A 17,340-nucleotide genomic window follows, 5' to 3' on the forward strand; every position below is an offset into this window, starting at 1 on the left:
ATATGCTGTTAATAAATTTCAGTCGTCGATGCGCAGCAGCAAATATATTCAATACATTTTTATACTTTATAATCAGATTTAATATCTTTCATCGAGTCCTACAAACTCAATTTTTTTTTTTAGAATAATATTGGCGTTATAATTAAGCGATTAAAAATATAATTCTTTTATCATTTCTTGTATTAGTAAATTCCTTTTTATAGAATTCTAGTTTGTGAAGCTTACAAAGATACATGTCCAACTTTGAAAAGTTAATAATAATTTTCTTCGAGATATTTTTCGTCATACATACTGTCCCCGATTTTTTAAATCAATTTTTCTTTTAGAAAAATATTATAATTAAACAATTAAAAATATAATTTTTTTCATTTAAATAAAATCTTTAAATTATTTTCTTACATTAGTATAAATCCCTTTTTATAGAATTATAATTTGTGAAGCTTACAAAGATATGTGTCCAACTTTGAAAAGTTAATAATAATTTTCTTCGAGATATTTTTTGTTACAGAAAAAAGAATCGATATCAAAGCAAGAGAAAAAAGAAAAAGTGCGTTCAGCGCGCACTAAGTAAAATCTTATCGTTCAGCGAAATACCGACTTCATTCAGAATAATGCATCGCCAATTATCGAATACCTTGATGTTACCTTGGTGTTCCAAATAACATCAAGTTCCAAGGATGCCGAGGAGAATCGGATCGCAATTACGGGGCGTTATGATGGTTCCACCGTTAGGCTTGGCTATGCACTATCGCGGCGACGTCGACTAATATTATGTTTACTGGCGTAAAACATCTGCCATTACTGTCCACCGGCTATCGACTAGCCTTGCATAATCTCAATACGGTTATGTATACTGTTAGTTCGCGCAGATGTTCGTTCGCAAGATTATCCTTGCAATGAAGATCAGATTGCAGTTTGCAGAGATAGCTAAAGGCAATTTAAGGAATCTCAGGGAAAGCATTTTGATCGCGCGAAAATTCTTTCAACAATTGTCCAAAAACGTTCAGAAATGTGTTACTGAAGAGACGGAAAGTTTAGTAGCGAAATAAATAATTTAGAGATTGTTTTTAATAAATAAGTTTAAGATTTAAATAATACAGATTTGAGAATAAAATCTATGATTTTTTTTAAGATTTTATATGAAAGAAATGGAGAAAAGTTAAACCTTTTTCTCGATTACCACTTCGTGTACAGTTAGACCGATCTTAGGGAAACGAAGATGGATTTGTGTGTTCTCCAGTTATTAACCTTACGGTCAAGCGTGATTAGAAGATATGATGAGATTGCATAGTATGCGATTAGCAATTTTAATTTATGCACTCCCCCACGTGATCATCATATTATATCGAAATATTCGACATAGACGAAAATTGTTTTTCAAATACAACACATAACATTTTGAAATAAATTTTATAAAGATTGAAACACTACACAGAGAGAATTTTTTCTTAAAATTTATCCTGAAAATCATGTAAATCGTGGAATAATATAGTATTGGAAGAATTTTAGTGAGTTGAGTTTCTCTGATTAATATTTAGATTAATATTAATAGAAAATATTAATATTTGCAACAATAAGATATAAAATATGTACATAGTAAAATTAATCAAACGTAGGTATTTTATATCTTATTGTGATAGATACTAATATTTTTTATTGTAGTAAATATTAATTAGAGAAACTTATAAAATTCTTTTATTGTAATACCATATTGTTTTTCGATCACCATGATTTTCAGGATAAATTCTAATAGAAAATTCTCCCTCTGAGTATATATACCTATATATTTGATAATTATTTATTTGACGATGGATTCGACTGATTAGCAAGATGAATGAATAAGCTCTATTTTTATTGGAACATATACGTGTTAATTAAGAATCGATCGTCTTCTATACGAAGAGTATACGGGACACAAGTTTCAACTTTCACTCTTCACTCACGTGATCGCCGCCCTTCTCTCTTTACGCCAGAATGATCCGCGGTTGTCCAGAGAAATTTTTTGCGACTGCAACTGCCGTAGCTGCGTAACGCACAGGAAGTCGTCGTCAGTTGGATTCCTTTGATTTCTCGATTGGAGCATCTGCAAAGATAACAGGAAAATATTTTGCAATCAATGTTGTTTGCCTTCGACAGATTTTCTATTCTCTTATTAATACATCTTCGTGCTCTTCCTAGAAGTATACACATTGTAATTATCAGCTGTTCTATACGCTTGGTTGGGTTTATATACGTACTCGACATACCATCGCGTGATGGTACTCCATGATTGTACACTCACGAATCCTTCTACTTTCATCCGCATGAGTACTTCCGAAGTAATAAGATTAAAATAGACAGAAATACGGGAGCGAGAAAGTAATAATATGTACAAAATCTATGCGCAGTGGAAAATTATAATTATATAATTTTAAGAGAAAATTATAATTAATTTATAGGTTTTATTAGAAATAATATTCGAGAAATAATCTTTCTCTCCGTCATGATAAGATGTGAGCATATGAGCATATGTATACGTAATTTGTAAAAATATTTTGACACTTTACACGTGATAGTATTTATATATATATATATATATATATATATATATATATATATATATATATAATAACTGTCCCTATTATGATTAAAGAAATTATGAAAAATCAAATTCGCACTACGCTATATGAATAATACATATTTTATATATGTTACATATAATTGAAATTAAATTTAAATAATTTTATTCTTTTAAATAATTGGACTCAAAAATATTTGATATATATATTATATATTACCTTTATAGAAATTTATCACTAGTAATGACGCCAATTTATCACTTATTTCGAGTACTTATATGGTAATGACTTATTTCGAGTACTTAAATTACTGTATATCAATATTTCAAGTGCTCGAAATAAGTGATTAATTGGCGTTACTAGTGATAAATTTCTACAAGGGTAATAGGTGAAATAAATATGATTAATATATGTATATATATACAATGATAAAAATATATATATATATATTTATCCTATGTTTATTGTATTTAATATATGACTATATATGTGTAATTCTTCGCATTACGCTATAAATATTACATATAATTAATTGAGATTACATTTAATTAGTTTTATTCTTTTTCATCGTTGATCTCAAAAATATTTAATAGATATATTAATAGGCGCGAAGTAATGTGATCAATATAATTATAAAAATATATATAATTTATATTCTATGTCATTGTATTTAATACATGTATATGAATGGCTTATTCTAACACATTGAGCGTTACTTATATATATATATGTTTCAAGCTATGATAAAATTACTTGATAAAAGAAATATATGTACTCTCATCTTTCCGCCATCACCAACTTTTCGTAAAAGGCTTCGACTGACGTTTCATAAACGTCATCGTTACGTCACGTAACACGTGACTAAGCACATTCATATATAGATGGGATTACATTGATACGACAAAATGATGTCGGACGCATTGATTGGCTATTGGCTAGAGAATTTCTCGAGTTTCCATCAGGTGCTAAAAATTCCCTATTCGATAACCAATCGTATATTCAGATACTTGTCAAATATTTTGTCGTATTAAATGTAAATTCACCCCAAATATCTGCCATCGGATTGACGTTTTGGAAAGAAAATGGTTGAGAATTGTGAGGTTATCAAAGTATAGATTAAAAGAGAAACGTTCACGTTTCTGTTTTTTACCCTGTAAATTTTTAAATTAATTATTCCAGTATGACTTATTTAAACCAACCCGATTATGTACGCTACGTATGCAATTGTGGTTCATTAAAGTCCATATCAAAGATATATTTTTGTCGACATTGCTTGATGATACGATGCGGCTATTGTGTCTGTCAAGAGGTGTGTTTTTTAAAATTTATAAGCAAATTCAAAATAAAATATAAATATATATATATTTTATAAAATGGATATTTATTATAAACATTTCCTGCACAAAGCTCGTGCTCCATAAAAACAAAGTGTTTATTATTCATAGGTTGACTCTCATTACTGTCCAAACTGTATGGAAAATTTACCTTCATCAGAAGTACGTCTTAAAAAGAACAAGTACGTTTGTATATTTTAGATTTCATACATTAGAGAGAAAGAGTATTATGATAATAATTATAATATGTTGATAGATGTTCCAATTGCTTCGATTGCCCTTGTTGCTTTCAAACATTGTCTACAAGAGCAGGATTAGCTACAACTGCAAAACCAGCAGTAGCAGAAGGAGAAGAAAATAAGGATGTCAAAGCTACTCCTAAAAAAGTATATTATTTATTTTGTTCATTATGTCGATGGAGTTCTCGAGATGCAGGGATACCTGACCAATTTGTAGGTAAGAAAAATTTAATATAAAAAAAATATGTAGACAATTTTATAATTATATAATTTAAGAGCTTTGTAATATATATATCTTGAACAAGTTATTTCAATATTTTAAATTTCTATTTAGCAACTGGAGGATGGCCTGAGCAGGAAAATCCACACACAACACGCATTAATGCTCTCATTGATTATCACAAGATATTAGCTTCTATAGAGAAACAACAATGCGAAAGGAAGAAATTTCATCCAAAACGTTCTTATATGCCAGCTGTGAGTTTAACAAAAGCTCTAGTTATACATTTGTTTAAAGATATTTTTCTAAACATCTCTTATCCATAGCAGACAATGTTCAGTTTTACATCTGCATTGCTTCGTAAACGTATTGGGCGTCCTTTGAAACCACCAATGCAATCTCAATCTACTGCTCAACCAGCACCATCTGTTGCAACTGAGGAAATAGAAGACTTACTAGATGAAATATTTACAGAACCTGTAGATATAACTAAAGGTAGAAAAATTTGCAATTTCTATAAAATAATAGTCTAAGTACATAAAGATATTGCTCTAATTATAAATTTATGAAATAGTTACAACATTGGAACAAAGATTACAATATCCAGAAGTGCAAGCTGAAAAGATAAACGAATTGCGTCCTCAACACAGACAATTTTTAGTCAAAAGATCACAACGTTGCAGAGTGTGCGAACATAATGTCAGCAAATCAGATCTCTGTCCTCAATCTACAAAATTCAAAATTTTACTAGCTGCATTGTAAGAATTATGTTAAAAAAATAAGTTATTAATGTTATAAAATAATTTTGATTTATATGATACATTCATATACATATAATCAAAATATTGCATTTTTTTAGTTATCATATTCCAGAAGTGAAGATTGTTACTTGTGAACCACTTCGGCCAGGAAAATCAAGTGAATTGCTTTTAAAATTCTGCAATCCAACACAGCATCAGACTCAAATAACTATATTGTCATTAGATACTTCGTTATCTACTTCGTTTATTAAAGAAAAAGATGTTAAACAGGAAGATGCACAACAAGTAATATCAGACTAACATAAGATTTTATCACGTGAGATATACATATAAGTGCATTTTATTAAATTGAGATTACGTTAATAGGGAAGTGAATCTCCAAATTTATTGCCGTCTACTGTACGGCAGGCACCTGTAATAGAGGATCCTAAGCCAATAAACGTTATACCAAATGCAGATTTAATACTGCCTCAGAGTGCATTGATTCTTCCGCCAAGGGATGATGCTGCTGAATATGATGACACAAGTGATAATCATAATTTTCAAGATGATCCAAAGTATGTAAAGTATAAAAATATTGTAGAAATATTCTATAAAAGAATAATTTTAGTTTTATATATAATTTATATGACTTTTCTTTTTAGACTTGTAGTATGGCGAAAAGGAAACAAAGCTGTGATTCGGTTACATGTAATTCCACACGATACTGATGAAAATAATGAAGAACCAGTTATAGTCGGATTTGTCATGCAACATGGATATGTAAATACTATTGCAGCACTGGAACATAAATCTCCACAAAAAGTAGATGTAAAAGTTAAATTGTATCTTAATATTGGTCAGTTAGTTGACAAAGCATAATTTTTTTTCATTATATGACACCATACATATAAATGCTTTATACATATATACTTTTGTCAGTAGTCAAACTATTGTAATATTAAAGGTGCCTAAATATTTATATTTTATTGTATTGTTTTATTGTATTTAAACTTAATATATATTCACAGTAATAAAAGTTCAATGTCAATTTTATATATTACTGTTTTATAATTTCTGTTACAACATCCTAAGAGAATGATTTTCTTATATTTATCTGCACAATTGCATCTACGATTTTATTGTAATGCAATGATAAAGAATATATATGTAATTTTTCAACTTTTTAAAGACTGTGTGCATGTGTGTATATTAAGTGTATAGGAATTAGAAAAAGACTGTTTCATAAAATGTATTATATATTTTTTTTATATTTATTGAAAGATAAAAGAAATATATAAAGCCATAATGACCTAAAGTCTGCGTCCGCGGCGACCACCTTTCCTACGGGTAGAATCTGAAGGAATAGGAGTGACATCTTCGATACGTCCAATTTTCATGCTTGAACGGGCTAAAGCACGCAAAGCAGATTGTGCACCAGGACCTGGAGTCTTAGTCTTATTACCTCCTGTAGCTCTTAGTTTGATGTGCAGCGCTGTGATACCTAGTGATTTACACTTCTCTGCAACATCCTGCAAATTATATGTATTGTGATTAAATCATACTTTTTAATATCATGCTACATATATTTGAATCTCCTCATATATAATATTTAATGTTTATGAATGTTTTCTTTTCTTTTTTTAGAGAAAAATGTAATATATACACATGTTCTCAATTATCAAAAAGAATTTATTTTTCCACAGACATGAACGCAACTTAGATAACATTTATTATCTAAATGCTGCCTGAATGTGGATAATATAATATGATATACTAATTTTTTGCCTTAATTTAAATACAATAATCAAATCAAGTAACATACCTGAGCTGCAAGCATAGCAGCATAAGGGGAAGCTTCATCACGATCTGCTTTCACCTTCATACCACCAGTAACTCTGGCGATTGTTTCCCTGAATAAATCAAAGATCTAATTATATGTTATACAATTGTTACATTAATATTAAAAATAAATTAAATTTAGTAATTAAATAGTAAACTTAATATAGTAATAGAGAGTAATTAAACAGAGTAAATTTAATAAATTAAATTTAGACTTATAGTTATACTTGAATATAATTTTACACAATACAAACCTGCCCGATAAATCAGTTACATGTACAAATGTATCTTTGAAGCTAGCAAAGATATGAGCCACTCCAAAAACTACCTCTCCTTCACGAAGTTGCGGTCCAAGAGAAACTTGAACCTCTTCCTTCTGTACCTTACCTCGTTTTGGCGGCATTTTCTAAAGAAATGACATATATTCAATTATTAATCATTTGCTTTGCTATTCTGTTTACTACAAAAACATTTGTATAAATATCTGAGACATATTTAAGCTTGTCGTCATGTGCATAAAATTAAGTATACTTTTGATCACAAAAATTCATCCAGCTACATCCAAGCGTTGTGTCAAATGCAAAGCAATTTTAAAGTTGTAATTTATTTATAAATATTTTTTTAACAAATTCAACTTAATATTTTTGCTAAATGAATGCTTATTATTAAATATTTACAAATAATTACGTGATCTTACAATTTCCCGTTAGGTAGGGTTAACACAGGAACGATAAAAGAACACGTTTCCAGCATTAACTGTAGCATATAGAGAAGCGCAATTCGCCTGATTTGTTCGAGCAGAGTGCGCATGCGCGAAACAATGGAGCATTTAGGAAATGGATGAGAAAAATATTCGATAATAAAAGATATTTCATAGAAAGATAATATTCATTATACCTCAATTATAATGAACTATTTTATTGAACATTGAATCCCGCATTAAAGTTTAAATTCCTTATAGAAGACATTTTTTTTTCTTAACAATGCTATAGTTTTAAAATTTATATATCAAGAGAACATTTTTTTTTAAATATATCCAATACACATATGCAACTTTCAAACTTTATAAATATAAAAAAAAACTATTATAAAAATATAGAAAAACGCAAGCGCGTGATACGCATTTAAATGAAAATATTCATTTTTTGTTTAAAAAAATACCTGTTCTTATATATATCTTCTCTTATATGCATATATATTTAATAATTAATTGGAATCGGAATCTATAATAATGCAGCCACGAGTTTGTTTTGATGCACTTTTGGAACCCTTAAAAAAAATTCATTATATTACATAAATAAATATAATAGTTAATAATATATTTCTATAATATTTATTACCAGCATTTTCGCAATGGAAGTATTTTTTTCATTAGTTTTTCCTCCACCACGACCTCCTCTGGATCCTCTACCACCTCTAGAACCTCTACCTCTTCCTCTAGTTTTAGTCAATGGTATTGCATTTAAATCTTGATCACTATCATCACTATCATTTATAACATTGACATTATGAGACGATCTAACATTTTTGAGACTCGTTTGCGTTGGATTGTTTAATGCTTTAAAAATCTATTAAAAAACTTAGTAAATAAAACTCTGACATATACGTTACATTGTAAATGAAGAACATATAAATGTTATTACATTACTCTTCTCCTGTTGTTCTTCTGAAAGTCTCTTATCGCGAAAATTTTTAATTTCTTCACGAATGTCTTCTGGTTTCTCATTGTTATGTATTTTTACATATTCAATGGTTCTTTTCATTTGATCTCTAGCAAGTAAAATTATAAAACAATTTAGCTATAGGTAAGATATATAGTTCATTCTACGAACACAAAAATTATTAAATATTATTACCTTACAATATTTTTAAAGGCATCTATGTCGCTTCGATCAACATATCGATTCAATGCTTCGTTTAATCCTGTTACAGTCAATACTGTTAATTTATCCTTGTTTTCTTCAAGATCAAAATATTTCTGAATTCCTCCTCGTACTGTGCTAGTCCAATCTTGCCCTATCTATAAAAATAAAAATCTAAACATGTTAAAATATGAACCAAAATCCGTTCAATATTAAACTAAAATATTTTTTTACATCAGCTTGGAATAATTCTGTAATATCATCCATATCATCATCATCATTAAAAGCACGTTTTGCTTTTTCTGCAGCTTTTATTTTACGAAATATAATCATCTCCATTGGATTAGCAACTTCATCACAATATTTTTGTGCCAAACTGAAAGTATATTTTTTTTCTTTGAAAATGCAAGTAAAAGAAAAATTGAATCCCAATATACATAATATTATTATAATATTCTCAAACCTTAATGTATCAAATTGTTCATTGTCATCATTATAAAATATTCTTAACCGAATTAAAGGTTGATTTGGTTGATTAGGATATCCTAAAAGAACACATTTTTAATATTAAATAGTAAAAATATATACGACATTCAACAAAGTGATTAACATACCTGTGAGTTGTTCAGCAACTTTAGGCATGAGCTCATTTTCGATATATCGATCTACATATTGACGTATAGAGTCAGATAATGAAATACAATCTTGTATTTTAATATCGTGATCGCTAAGAATCATATTATCAAAGACGTATGGTCGAACGCTGTTCAATTTTAAACTTTTCATTTTGAAATTACTCTTATTTACTTTTAAAAGGCCCACGTGCTTAGGTTTTGATTCGCCTTCACACAAAGAAGTGGCAATAGAGCTTCCTAGAATTTTAGAAATTAACTTAAATAATTTTATATAATTTTTAAATTATATTTCAAATACATAAATATATAAGTTAAAAGAAAAATGTATATATAATTTTACTACCTGGTTGGGAAATGTAGTATCCGCCTTCTGTGTTAAATTCAGGAGTGATGCGACATTCATGTTCATGACCCCAAATAACTAAATTAAGAAAGTTATGCAATTTACTCTCTGGTACATATGCATAATCACTATGTTTGGCACGATTTTGATGTAAAACAAATATGTTAAAAGTGTCTATGTCTTTTGCACGTAACAATTCCACCTGTTTTCACAAAATTGTCATCAATATTAGACATTAATTGGACAAAAAATATAATATATATGAAGTAAACATACCTTCTCATCTCTATATAATCTAGATAATCTCTGATCATTAATATAACTCAAACCATAAAGTGCAACATGCGTATTACGTTTCTTTAGAATTATAGGGGGTATAACTACACGAGTAAGATCAGTCCATTTCCCAAAGTAATTGACAAATCCAGTAGCTGAGAGTATATCTATTGAGCCAACAGTACCAAAACCTAACAGATTGCAAAACATATCATGTATAAATATTTATCCTGAAGAAATTTACATGTATAAATAGAAATTAAACACAAGCTGTATATATACTTGGATCATCGTGATTTCCATGAATGGTAAATATTGGCATTGAGACATTTAAATTGGGATCCTCATAGTTCACATGTTTTTGTGCACAGTGTCGAAATACCAATTCTGAATCACTCAAAAATTCCAAGTTGCATTCTCTGTAACATGATACATGTATATGTAACATCATCTTGTAATATATTTTTCATTCTTTATTATTAAAGCTATTTTAAATATGCTACTAACCTAGTACCTAAGCAATATTTCCTCAGCAATTCTACACACTTGAGTAATGTAGTTTGCGTTGGTTTAGTATCATGAAAGAGATCTCCACCCAACAAAATAAAATCGACTTCGTTATCTTTGCCATACTTCAATATTTCTTCAAATGTAATAAAACTGTCTTCGCAGTGTCCTCCTTTTCAAAGAAAAATAATGAATATTAATTTCAAACGCACTTCTTATCAGTTTTCTTTATTTGATATAAAGTTTTGTTTATCGATGTTGAAATTTTGCGTAGTAAAAACAAACCTCTCTTTTTACTGTGCTCGAAACCAAGGTGAATATCGGTAGCTACTAAAATGTTAATAGTATCTTCCGGATCCACGTGTACGCTGGAAGATTCTGACATCTTTTAAACTCGTTAGACGAAATGACACTTAATAATTACTCAATATTCAACGATATTCTTATCAATGTTTATCTCTTCGCCGGCTGGAATTCATAATGGCGCGAAACGAGCGACTTGGCCAGCAAGAAACACGTAAAACGATGTCACGCTATTGGCTGTCGATTGGACAAATTTTCGGAACTAAAAAATTCCCTAGTTGACAGCCAATCGCGTGACACTATGTATCCACCTAATTTTTTTCTCGTTGGAGTCTTCTCTTGACATCGCAGTTAGTTCGTGGCGCTTCTCTGATGTGCATCCATTTTGACGAAGATCTCTACTGGTTTATATAAGAGAGAGCGTAATAATTTATATTCCCGAAAGAAATATTGCAGTCTTCAGTCGCAAATTGTTCCTACGCGCGTCATATTGGAATTAAGGTAATTGCAATCGCACTAACGTTAATTAATCAATGCTGATTAGCGACACGAACGGAGCCAATTCATGAAATAGAAAATAAAAAATTTTACATTATTATTAACATTATTATTATTATTATTATTATTATTGTTACAGTATTCTCCTTGTTTGGCTATATAAAGGGAAAGAAAAGATGCATCTTTTATCAAGAGTTTCGAAACGGGCAATAACGATTTATAATTTGTTTCAGGTGAAGAAAACTTGAAAGGAGCAAACGCGGCAGTTTCGGAGGCCGCGAAAACGCGGGAGAAGGAGACTTCGTGGAGACTCGCGAAGATGGCCGAAGACGGCCGAGTCGTGGAATGGGGGGAGAAAGTCGCGGACCCGCCGTCACTGGACCCGCAGCGCCATCTGCCGCTCAGTCGGCAGTCGCAGCAGCGAACGTGCGGGAGGTGGTGTACGCTCTCGCCATATTTGTTGTTGTCGTCGATGGGGTAGGCTAGCTCAGGAGTTTTCGTGCTCTCTGGCTTGACGACTATCGCGGATGCGGATGCGGGAGACTCGGGCGCGAGAGAGAATCCCTGGTTCCTTGCCGAACCGGAGTGCGGCGAGTGCGCGCGCGGCGATGCCTCGAAAGTAGTAAGCACGGAGTTAGGAGAAACATCGATGGGGCACTTGACGGCTCCTCAGCTGTCTTACCTACCTACTCGAACGCGCCGTCGCCGTGTGTGTGTATGTTTGTGTCGCGCTGCCCAGCAGTTCACGGCGATTACCACGTACAGTCTTCTCGACGATGCTCCGAATAGTGCCGATAACAAACGGGGTGTGAGGTGGTGCACCGCCTGCTGACGGACATTTGGACGCGTTCGCACCCGGGGGTGGAGGTAAGCAAATAGGGTTGGAGGTCCCGCGCGCGCGCGACCGCGCTCGCGTCATACACATATGTGCGTTTACGTACATACATATGTGTACAAAGAGCGCGCGCGTGCGTCCGCGCGTTCCTATAAATATATTTGTGTATATGGAGAGAGTCGCGCGAGCTCCTCGCGGGATGATAGACTGTAAGAAAGAGAGAGTCGGACGAGAGGGGGGATGAAGGACGGAGGGGTTGCACGGGGTCGGGGTCGTTGCACGTTCTTGGCGCGGGTCTGTCGACCTGCCAAGGTCCTTGCGGTTCATCGCTTCGTCGCGACATCGATAAATCGCGATCTCTCTCGCATCTGTCAATCTCCCCCCCTTTTTCTCTCTCCCTCTTTTTCTCTTTCTCGTCCGAATTTATTATACATGTCAGTGCTGTATCGCCTTAACCTAGTCTAACGATTCGTCTCTTGACGTATATACGTTCCTCTCGCGAGTTTGACGTTTGACGTTTGACGTTTCGAGATTCGCGACGTCGTTCCAAGTTCGCGTTCCTTGCTCGTTCCCAGGACTCGTCGGAATTGCGGCGACGAGTATTCGCGCGTAACGAGGGGCTCGCGTTCGTGGGTGAAAAATCAATACGTATCTATGAGGTAACGTGAATCAGCTGTTCCCGCTTTGCTTTCGCGAGATGCGCTCCGCGACGCGTTTCACGGCGTGCGTAAGTCCTGTGCGCGCGCACGCTCCGAACGATTAGCGATCGCGAGCGCCGAAGGTTTCGCGAAAAACTTGTTGATTTCCGTGACCTTATTTTGAAATTATACACCTCGTATATCGTAACACATATAAAACGGATGATCGGTATCGCGCTGCTCACCTTTCGTGTTTTGATCACATCGCGAAGACATCGCTTCGGGAAAACAACCAGCGTTTCGTAAGTGCTCCGGTTTTCAAAATTATTTTCAACTTCGAATTTTTCCTTAGGAAATTATATCATTATATCTGTGTGTCGGGGATATTAGAATTCATTTCTATTTTATTTTGATTTATACATTGAGTAATTAAAGTTGATTAGTTATTTGATTTTATGTCGTATATTGGAAATATCCTGTACGTACTTAATAACCGACTCCGATTTTGTTCGCAATTATGAGAAATAATTAATTGGAATAGAATTGAGCAATATTCGCGAATCTCTTTTTAATTATATCGGAGCAATGGTTTTCGAAATTAATTTATATTTCTCTCTTTCTCGAAAAATGTTTGGAAAAATATTCGAAAGAAATGTTTTCTCGCGGACGTGATAGGAGAACCGTTCTGGAAGCACATTCGAACATTGAAATTAATTGTTTTGGATTTTTTGTAGCCTTCCCCGGAACACGGTGGTGGAGTCTACGCCGCTAGGTGATCTTGCAGGCGAGACTCGTCGTGGCGGTGGCGGAAGGTGACCGTCGAAGACGCGCTCGTGGTGTCGCGTGTGCTGATTCGCACGGCAATTAAAACTGGCGGGCAACCTGGCTCGGTCTTCCGGCAGCGGCGGCGGCGGCGGAGGCGGCAGAACTGGCGGCGGTAGAACCGGCGGCAGCGGAAGTGGCGGCGGAGCCGCTGGCGGAAGCAGCGGCGCGGCTTCTAGGAACGCGACCGGGGCCGCCGCCGAATCCGGAACCGTCGCGGATGAGGCTGCCGGACCAGCCGGCGGACATCTGATCGAGTGGGAAGAGAACGATCGCTTTTCCTTCGACGACTCGGACCGCTTCGAGGAGGACTCCTTGTGCAGTTTCAGCAGCGAGCCGGAATCTCTTTGCAACAATTGGCGAGGATGGAGACGACCAACGGCGACCTTCGGGATCTCCAGGAGGTTCGGCGAGGGTGAGTGAGAGACTTTTCTTTTTCTCGTGATTTTTCTCTTCACCGTTTGACTCTCGAATTTTATATATTTCTCATCTTCGAGATACCAATTTTTTATTCGTATATCGATTTAACCTAAATTAATTTTATATAATAATTACAAGAATGAAAGTTTATATTTAATGGAAATATATATGTCTGTGGTAAAATTAATATAATTATTTTGGTCGTCGCATATTTTAAATAGATTTATTAAATTTTTGTTAACAAATGTAGCAATAAAGCGATAAGAATATCAAATTGAGATATGTTAAATCCTAAAAAAAAATGTTTTCAAATATGGAACAAGTGACGCTTAGTTAGACGGTCAATAGAAAAAACACTGTATATTCTTTCGTCTGAGTATGTCTCTTTGTATTCTCTGGTATATGTTCAATATTTATGATTATTTTCACACAATGTGAATGTCACATAAACATATATAAACGACGTTCGCAACATTCGCAAAGGAAATGTAATATTTAGAGCAGTTACTTTGACCGACAATATTTAAGTCTCCCTGATAGATAAGCATACATAATTATTTCAAATATGAAAAGGTGACACTTAGATAGTCAATAAAAAAACCAAAATATATTTGTTTCGTCCGTATATCTCGATGAAGGTCTTTCTTATTTATATTTTCGATATTCAAAATTATTTTCACAATCTGAATATCACATAAACGTACATATATAAAACGATGTTTGCAAGTTTTGAAAATTTAACGTATAGAGTAGTTTTACCTTGACCGACAATGTATAATAAATTCTAGTGAAGGTCATCCGTCATACACAGAGTCGGATGAGTAATACGAAAGAGTTTTCGAAATAATTTTCTTTTACAAAACACACTTTCGAATTAAGTTTTATTAGGCAAGATAGTCATATACATAGTTGCAACATATATTTCCGCTTGAACAAGCAAGTGAAAAATATCTAAATTATATAGTTATGATATAGTTGCTTTTTATTCTCGATATCTTCGCAATATATTCATGACACAAACATTTTATTTCGTTTTCTATCCTCGTAGCCACGATTGGCTCCTGTATTATTTTTCCTCTCGGTCCTTGCTCCATGCTGGAACGATCAAGGTCGAAAATAAGACCAAACTGAAACCAGAAGGAGAGAGACAGAGAGAAAGTAAACGAAAGTTATTACTCGCTCTCGATCAAGTGGTACAGTCACTCGGTTTCTGCTTCGAGATTTCGTGCACGTTGCGTTCTGCATTAACTGAGACATAATCTTGACGAATGCGAGTACTTTCGGAGGATGTCATCGTGAGTTTAAAATCGGATTTAAGTATTGAGTTTTTGTCTCGACGGTATATATGCTGGAAGATATTTTTGGTCTCTCAATACAAACAACTTTGCAAATTTACATATATATTTTTTGCGTCATCATTATCGCACTTTTTCGTGTTGATCAAGTTTATTTACAGATGAATTAATAACAAGATTGATGCATCCGCAATGAAAGTATTCGAATCCACTTTCTCGTTTGAAGACATCGCACGTAATATAGAAAGCGGTAGTGCATACTTGAAGTGCTTGAGAAAAGCACACATTTATATCTTTCTTCGCGTGATTTATTATTTCTGATTAGATGTAGACATTTATATATGAAAATATATATTTAATAATATTTAATAATTTTTTAAATATTTATATATGTATAATATAAATATAAAAATATATATACATAAAAAATATATCAAATATATAAAAAATATATATATTTTTTTGTGTTGGGTATTTTTAAATATATAAAGCCATAAGTATATTTTTTATATATTTTTTATATGTGAAGTAAATATATATTTTTTATATAATATTATTTTTATATGAATCTATATTTATATGCAAACAATTATTGATACAGGTTAAAAGATTTAAAATACGATGTTGTAGTGATCGTATTATCAGTCAAATGTATACTTTAGTAGCATCGACTAATACACCGTTCATGTAAATCGCAGTTTGAAATATCGGTCACGCGTGTAATATCGTCGTTTGAATTTCAATTAGACTAATGTAGGATAAAGCTTAAGCCTGAATTTACAGTCCGCTTGCGGTAATTATCATGATTGAATCATGATGATAAAAAAATTAAAAAGAGCGCGTTGTATTTTCTACTTTTTCTCTTTTTTCTCTTTTATTCTTGACCCGAAAGCTTTTGGTTTTTCTCATTTTGAGAAATAGCGTAATATTGAAATTTAAATGGAACAGCATAGAATTGGGAATATTATTAATTTTGTACGATCAAGTATATTATATTGCACGCTGGGAGGAGTTAATTAACGTGAATCCAACTTGCATGGCAAGTAGGCAAGGCTCGACCGCGATAAAATAGACAAGATTAGATTCGCTGAACTAGTATGAGTGATTGATTAGCAGATTTGTTGTACTATATCGGTGCGTCATTGTCGTGGTTTGATAAAGTCTTCTCTGTCAAACTGACAAATACACATACGATATTTTACATATGTTGCGGTAGCTCTTGAAATCGTCATTCGTCACTGTGGCTGATGCTTTTCATACAATTACATTGTTCCTCGCAGAAAAATGATGATAGATGTGATAAATGATTTTGATAAATTTTATAATTATATATTATATAAATGACATTGACTGTCATTTTGAATAAGTTAGTTTTATATAATTATTTTAAAATTATCTAAAAATAATATATAATTTTAAAATAATTATATAAAATGAATAATGATATAATAATTATATAAAATGAATAATAATATATAATTTTAAAATAATTACATAAAATTAATAATGATTTTATTCAAAACATCAATCAATCACTTTTATCGTAATTTTTAAATTTAAAATGTTTGCACCTAAGATAAGTGTATTGTTAAAAATACTTTCTTTGCGCAAAAGAAATGAAACGCTCGATAGGTAGCTGCAGATAAAAATATTATTTTGACTCGATAAAAGTCTTTTTTCTTTCTTTTTTCAACGGTGATGAATACGTCGATTTTTTTTGTAAAAAGAATTATTTGCGGATATACAATCATGCAAATTACTCGCACAGTTCGCAAACAGTTTTCACAGTTTGTTTGCGCGCCGAATGCATTAATGCAATTTTAACTTTCTCACACGAGCGTCCCGCGTTCGTTGTTCGTTCCCTTCGAGGATAAATGCAAATCTCCATTGCTCTTTTCTACATTTCTCCGGGCTGTAAAATTGTCGAATGGTGGAAGGCACGAGCAATTTCAACAGACTGCTTCGCGTGTTTA

The 17,340-nt window shown here is 32.7% G+C and overlaps 4 protein-coding genes and 1 long non-coding RNA gene across 7 annotated transcripts in view; 2 read left to right on the forward strand and 3 right to left on the reverse strand.

The window, feature by feature from the left end:
- Nucleotides 1–3,607: 3,607 nt before the first annotated feature.
- On the forward strand, nt 3,608–6,147 carry DCTN4-p62 (dynactin subunit 4). Of its 2 annotated transcripts, none has more exons than XM_029319372.2 (9): nt 3,608–3,867; nt 4,004–4,074; nt 4,149–4,348; nt 4,466–4,608; nt 4,678–4,846; nt 4,926–5,109; nt 5,211–5,397; nt 5,479–5,669; nt 5,757–6,147. In XM_029319372.2, the coding sequence occupies exons 1-9, from the start codon at nt 3,739–3,741 to the stop codon at nt 5,971–5,973; spliced, it is 1,491 nt and encodes a 496-aa protein (XP_029175205.2). In that variant the 5' UTR covers nt 3,608–3,738; the 3' UTR covers nt 5,974–6,147. The 2 variants fall into 2 exon arrangements, with proteins under 2 accessions (XP_029175205.2, XP_029175206.2); XM_029319373.2 differs by having other exon boundaries at nt 4,681–4,846.
- A 197-nt stretch (nt 6,148–6,344) lies between these two features.
- Nucleotides 6,345–7,715, reverse strand: Rps14 (ribosomal protein S14). The gene is made up of 4 exons (XM_029319374.2): nt 7,631–7,715; nt 7,188–7,339; nt 6,917–7,004; nt 6,345–6,623 (listed from the first exon to the last, which is right to left on the reverse strand). The coding sequence occupies exons 2-4, from the start codon at nt 7,334–7,336 to the stop codon at nt 6,405–6,407; spliced, it is 456 nt and encodes a 151-aa protein (XP_029175207.2). The 5' UTR covers nt 7,337–7,339; nt 7,631–7,715; the 3' UTR covers nt 6,345–6,404.
- Nucleotides 7,716–7,861: 146 nt separating this feature from the next.
- Nucleotides 7,862–11,070, reverse strand: mre11 (double strand break repair nuclease mre11). Its single transcript, XM_029319350.2, has 12 exons — nt 10,842–11,070; nt 10,557–10,728; nt 10,332–10,468; nt 10,050–10,240; nt 9,774–9,975; nt 9,410–9,667; nt 9,259–9,340; nt 9,030–9,171; nt 8,790–8,953; nt 8,577–8,703; nt 8,274–8,501; nt 7,862–8,202 (listed from the first exon to the last, which is right to left on the reverse strand). The coding sequence occupies exons 1-12, from the start codon at nt 10,939–10,941 to the stop codon at nt 8,140–8,142; spliced, it is 1,866 nt and encodes a 621-aa protein (XP_029175183.1). The 5' UTR covers nt 10,942–11,070; the 3' UTR covers nt 7,862–8,139.
- Nucleotides 11,071–11,234: 164 nt separating this feature from the next.
- Dora (zinc finger SWIM domain-containing dorado) overlaps nt 11,235–17,340 on the forward strand; it is a 56,769-nt gene continuing 50,663 nt past the window's right edge. The window contains exons 1-3 of one of the 2 annotated variants that reach the window (XM_085487772.1): nt 11,235–11,360; nt 11,591–12,224; nt 13,565–14,067. The gene's annotated coding sequence lies outside the window, so the exon portion shown is untranslated. Of the gene's footprint in view, nt 11,361–11,590; nt 12,225–12,925; nt 13,133–13,564; nt 14,068–17,340 lie in introns of those variants that run through there. The other variant, XM_029319349.2, reaches the window with a different exon arrangement.
- LOC114943679 (uncharacterized) overlaps nt 15,055–17,340 on the reverse strand; it is a 63,211-nt gene continuing 60,925 nt past the window's right edge. Inside the window, exon 3 of the long non-coding RNA XR_014925902.1 lies at nt 15,055–15,199. This is a non-coding gene — a long non-coding RNA (uncharacterized LOC114943679). The remainder of the gene's footprint in view (nt 15,200–17,340) is intronic.

This window comes from Nylanderia fulva, unplaced genomic scaffold (genome assembly GCF_048542155.1).
Source record: "Nylanderia fulva isolate GAGA-0341 unplaced genomic scaffold, ASM4854215v1 Scaffold11, whole genome shotgun sequence".
NCBI lineage: Eukaryota > Metazoa > Arthropoda > Insecta > Hymenoptera > Formicidae > Nylanderia > Nylanderia fulva.

Bases quoted from the DNA above. Each gene is read 5' to 3' on its own strand.
- mre11 (XM_029319350.2), bottom strand. From the start codon at position 10,941: ATGTCAGAATCTTCCAGCGTACACGTGGATCCGGAAGATACTATTAAC. The intron at 10,729-10,841 runs GTTTGTTTTTAC...TTCTTTGAAAAG, and splicing joins CGAGCACAGTAAAAAGAGAG to GAGGACACTGCGAAGACAGT. The intron at 9,976-10,049 runs GTATGTTTACTT...TTGTGAAAACAG, and splicing joins GATTATATAGAGATGAGAAG to GTGGAATTGTTACGTGCAAA.
- Rps14 (XM_029319374.2), bottom strand. From the start codon at position 7,336: ATGCCGCCAAAACGAGGTAAGGTACAGAAGGAAGAGGTTCAAGTTTCT. The intron at 7,005-7,187 runs GTTTGTATTGTG...TGATTTATTCAG, and splicing joins GTAACTGATTTATCGGGCAG to GGAAACAATCGCCAGAGTTA. The intron at 6,624-6,916 runs GTATGTTACTTG...TATAATTTGCAG, and splicing joins CTGCTATGCTTGCAGCTCAG to GATGTTGCAGAGAAGTGTAA.
- DCTN4-p62 (XM_029319372.2), top strand. From the start codon at position 3,739: ATGACTTATTTAAACCAACCCGATTATGTACGCTACGTATGCAATTGT. The intron at 4,349-4,465 runs GTAAGAAAAATT...ATTTCTATTTAG, and splicing joins GATACCTGACCAATTTGTAG to CAACTGGAGGATGGCCTGAG. The intron at 5,670-5,756 runs GTATGTAAAGTA...TTTTCTTTTTAG, and splicing joins AATTTTCAAGATGATCCAAA to ACTTGTAGTATGGCGAAAAG.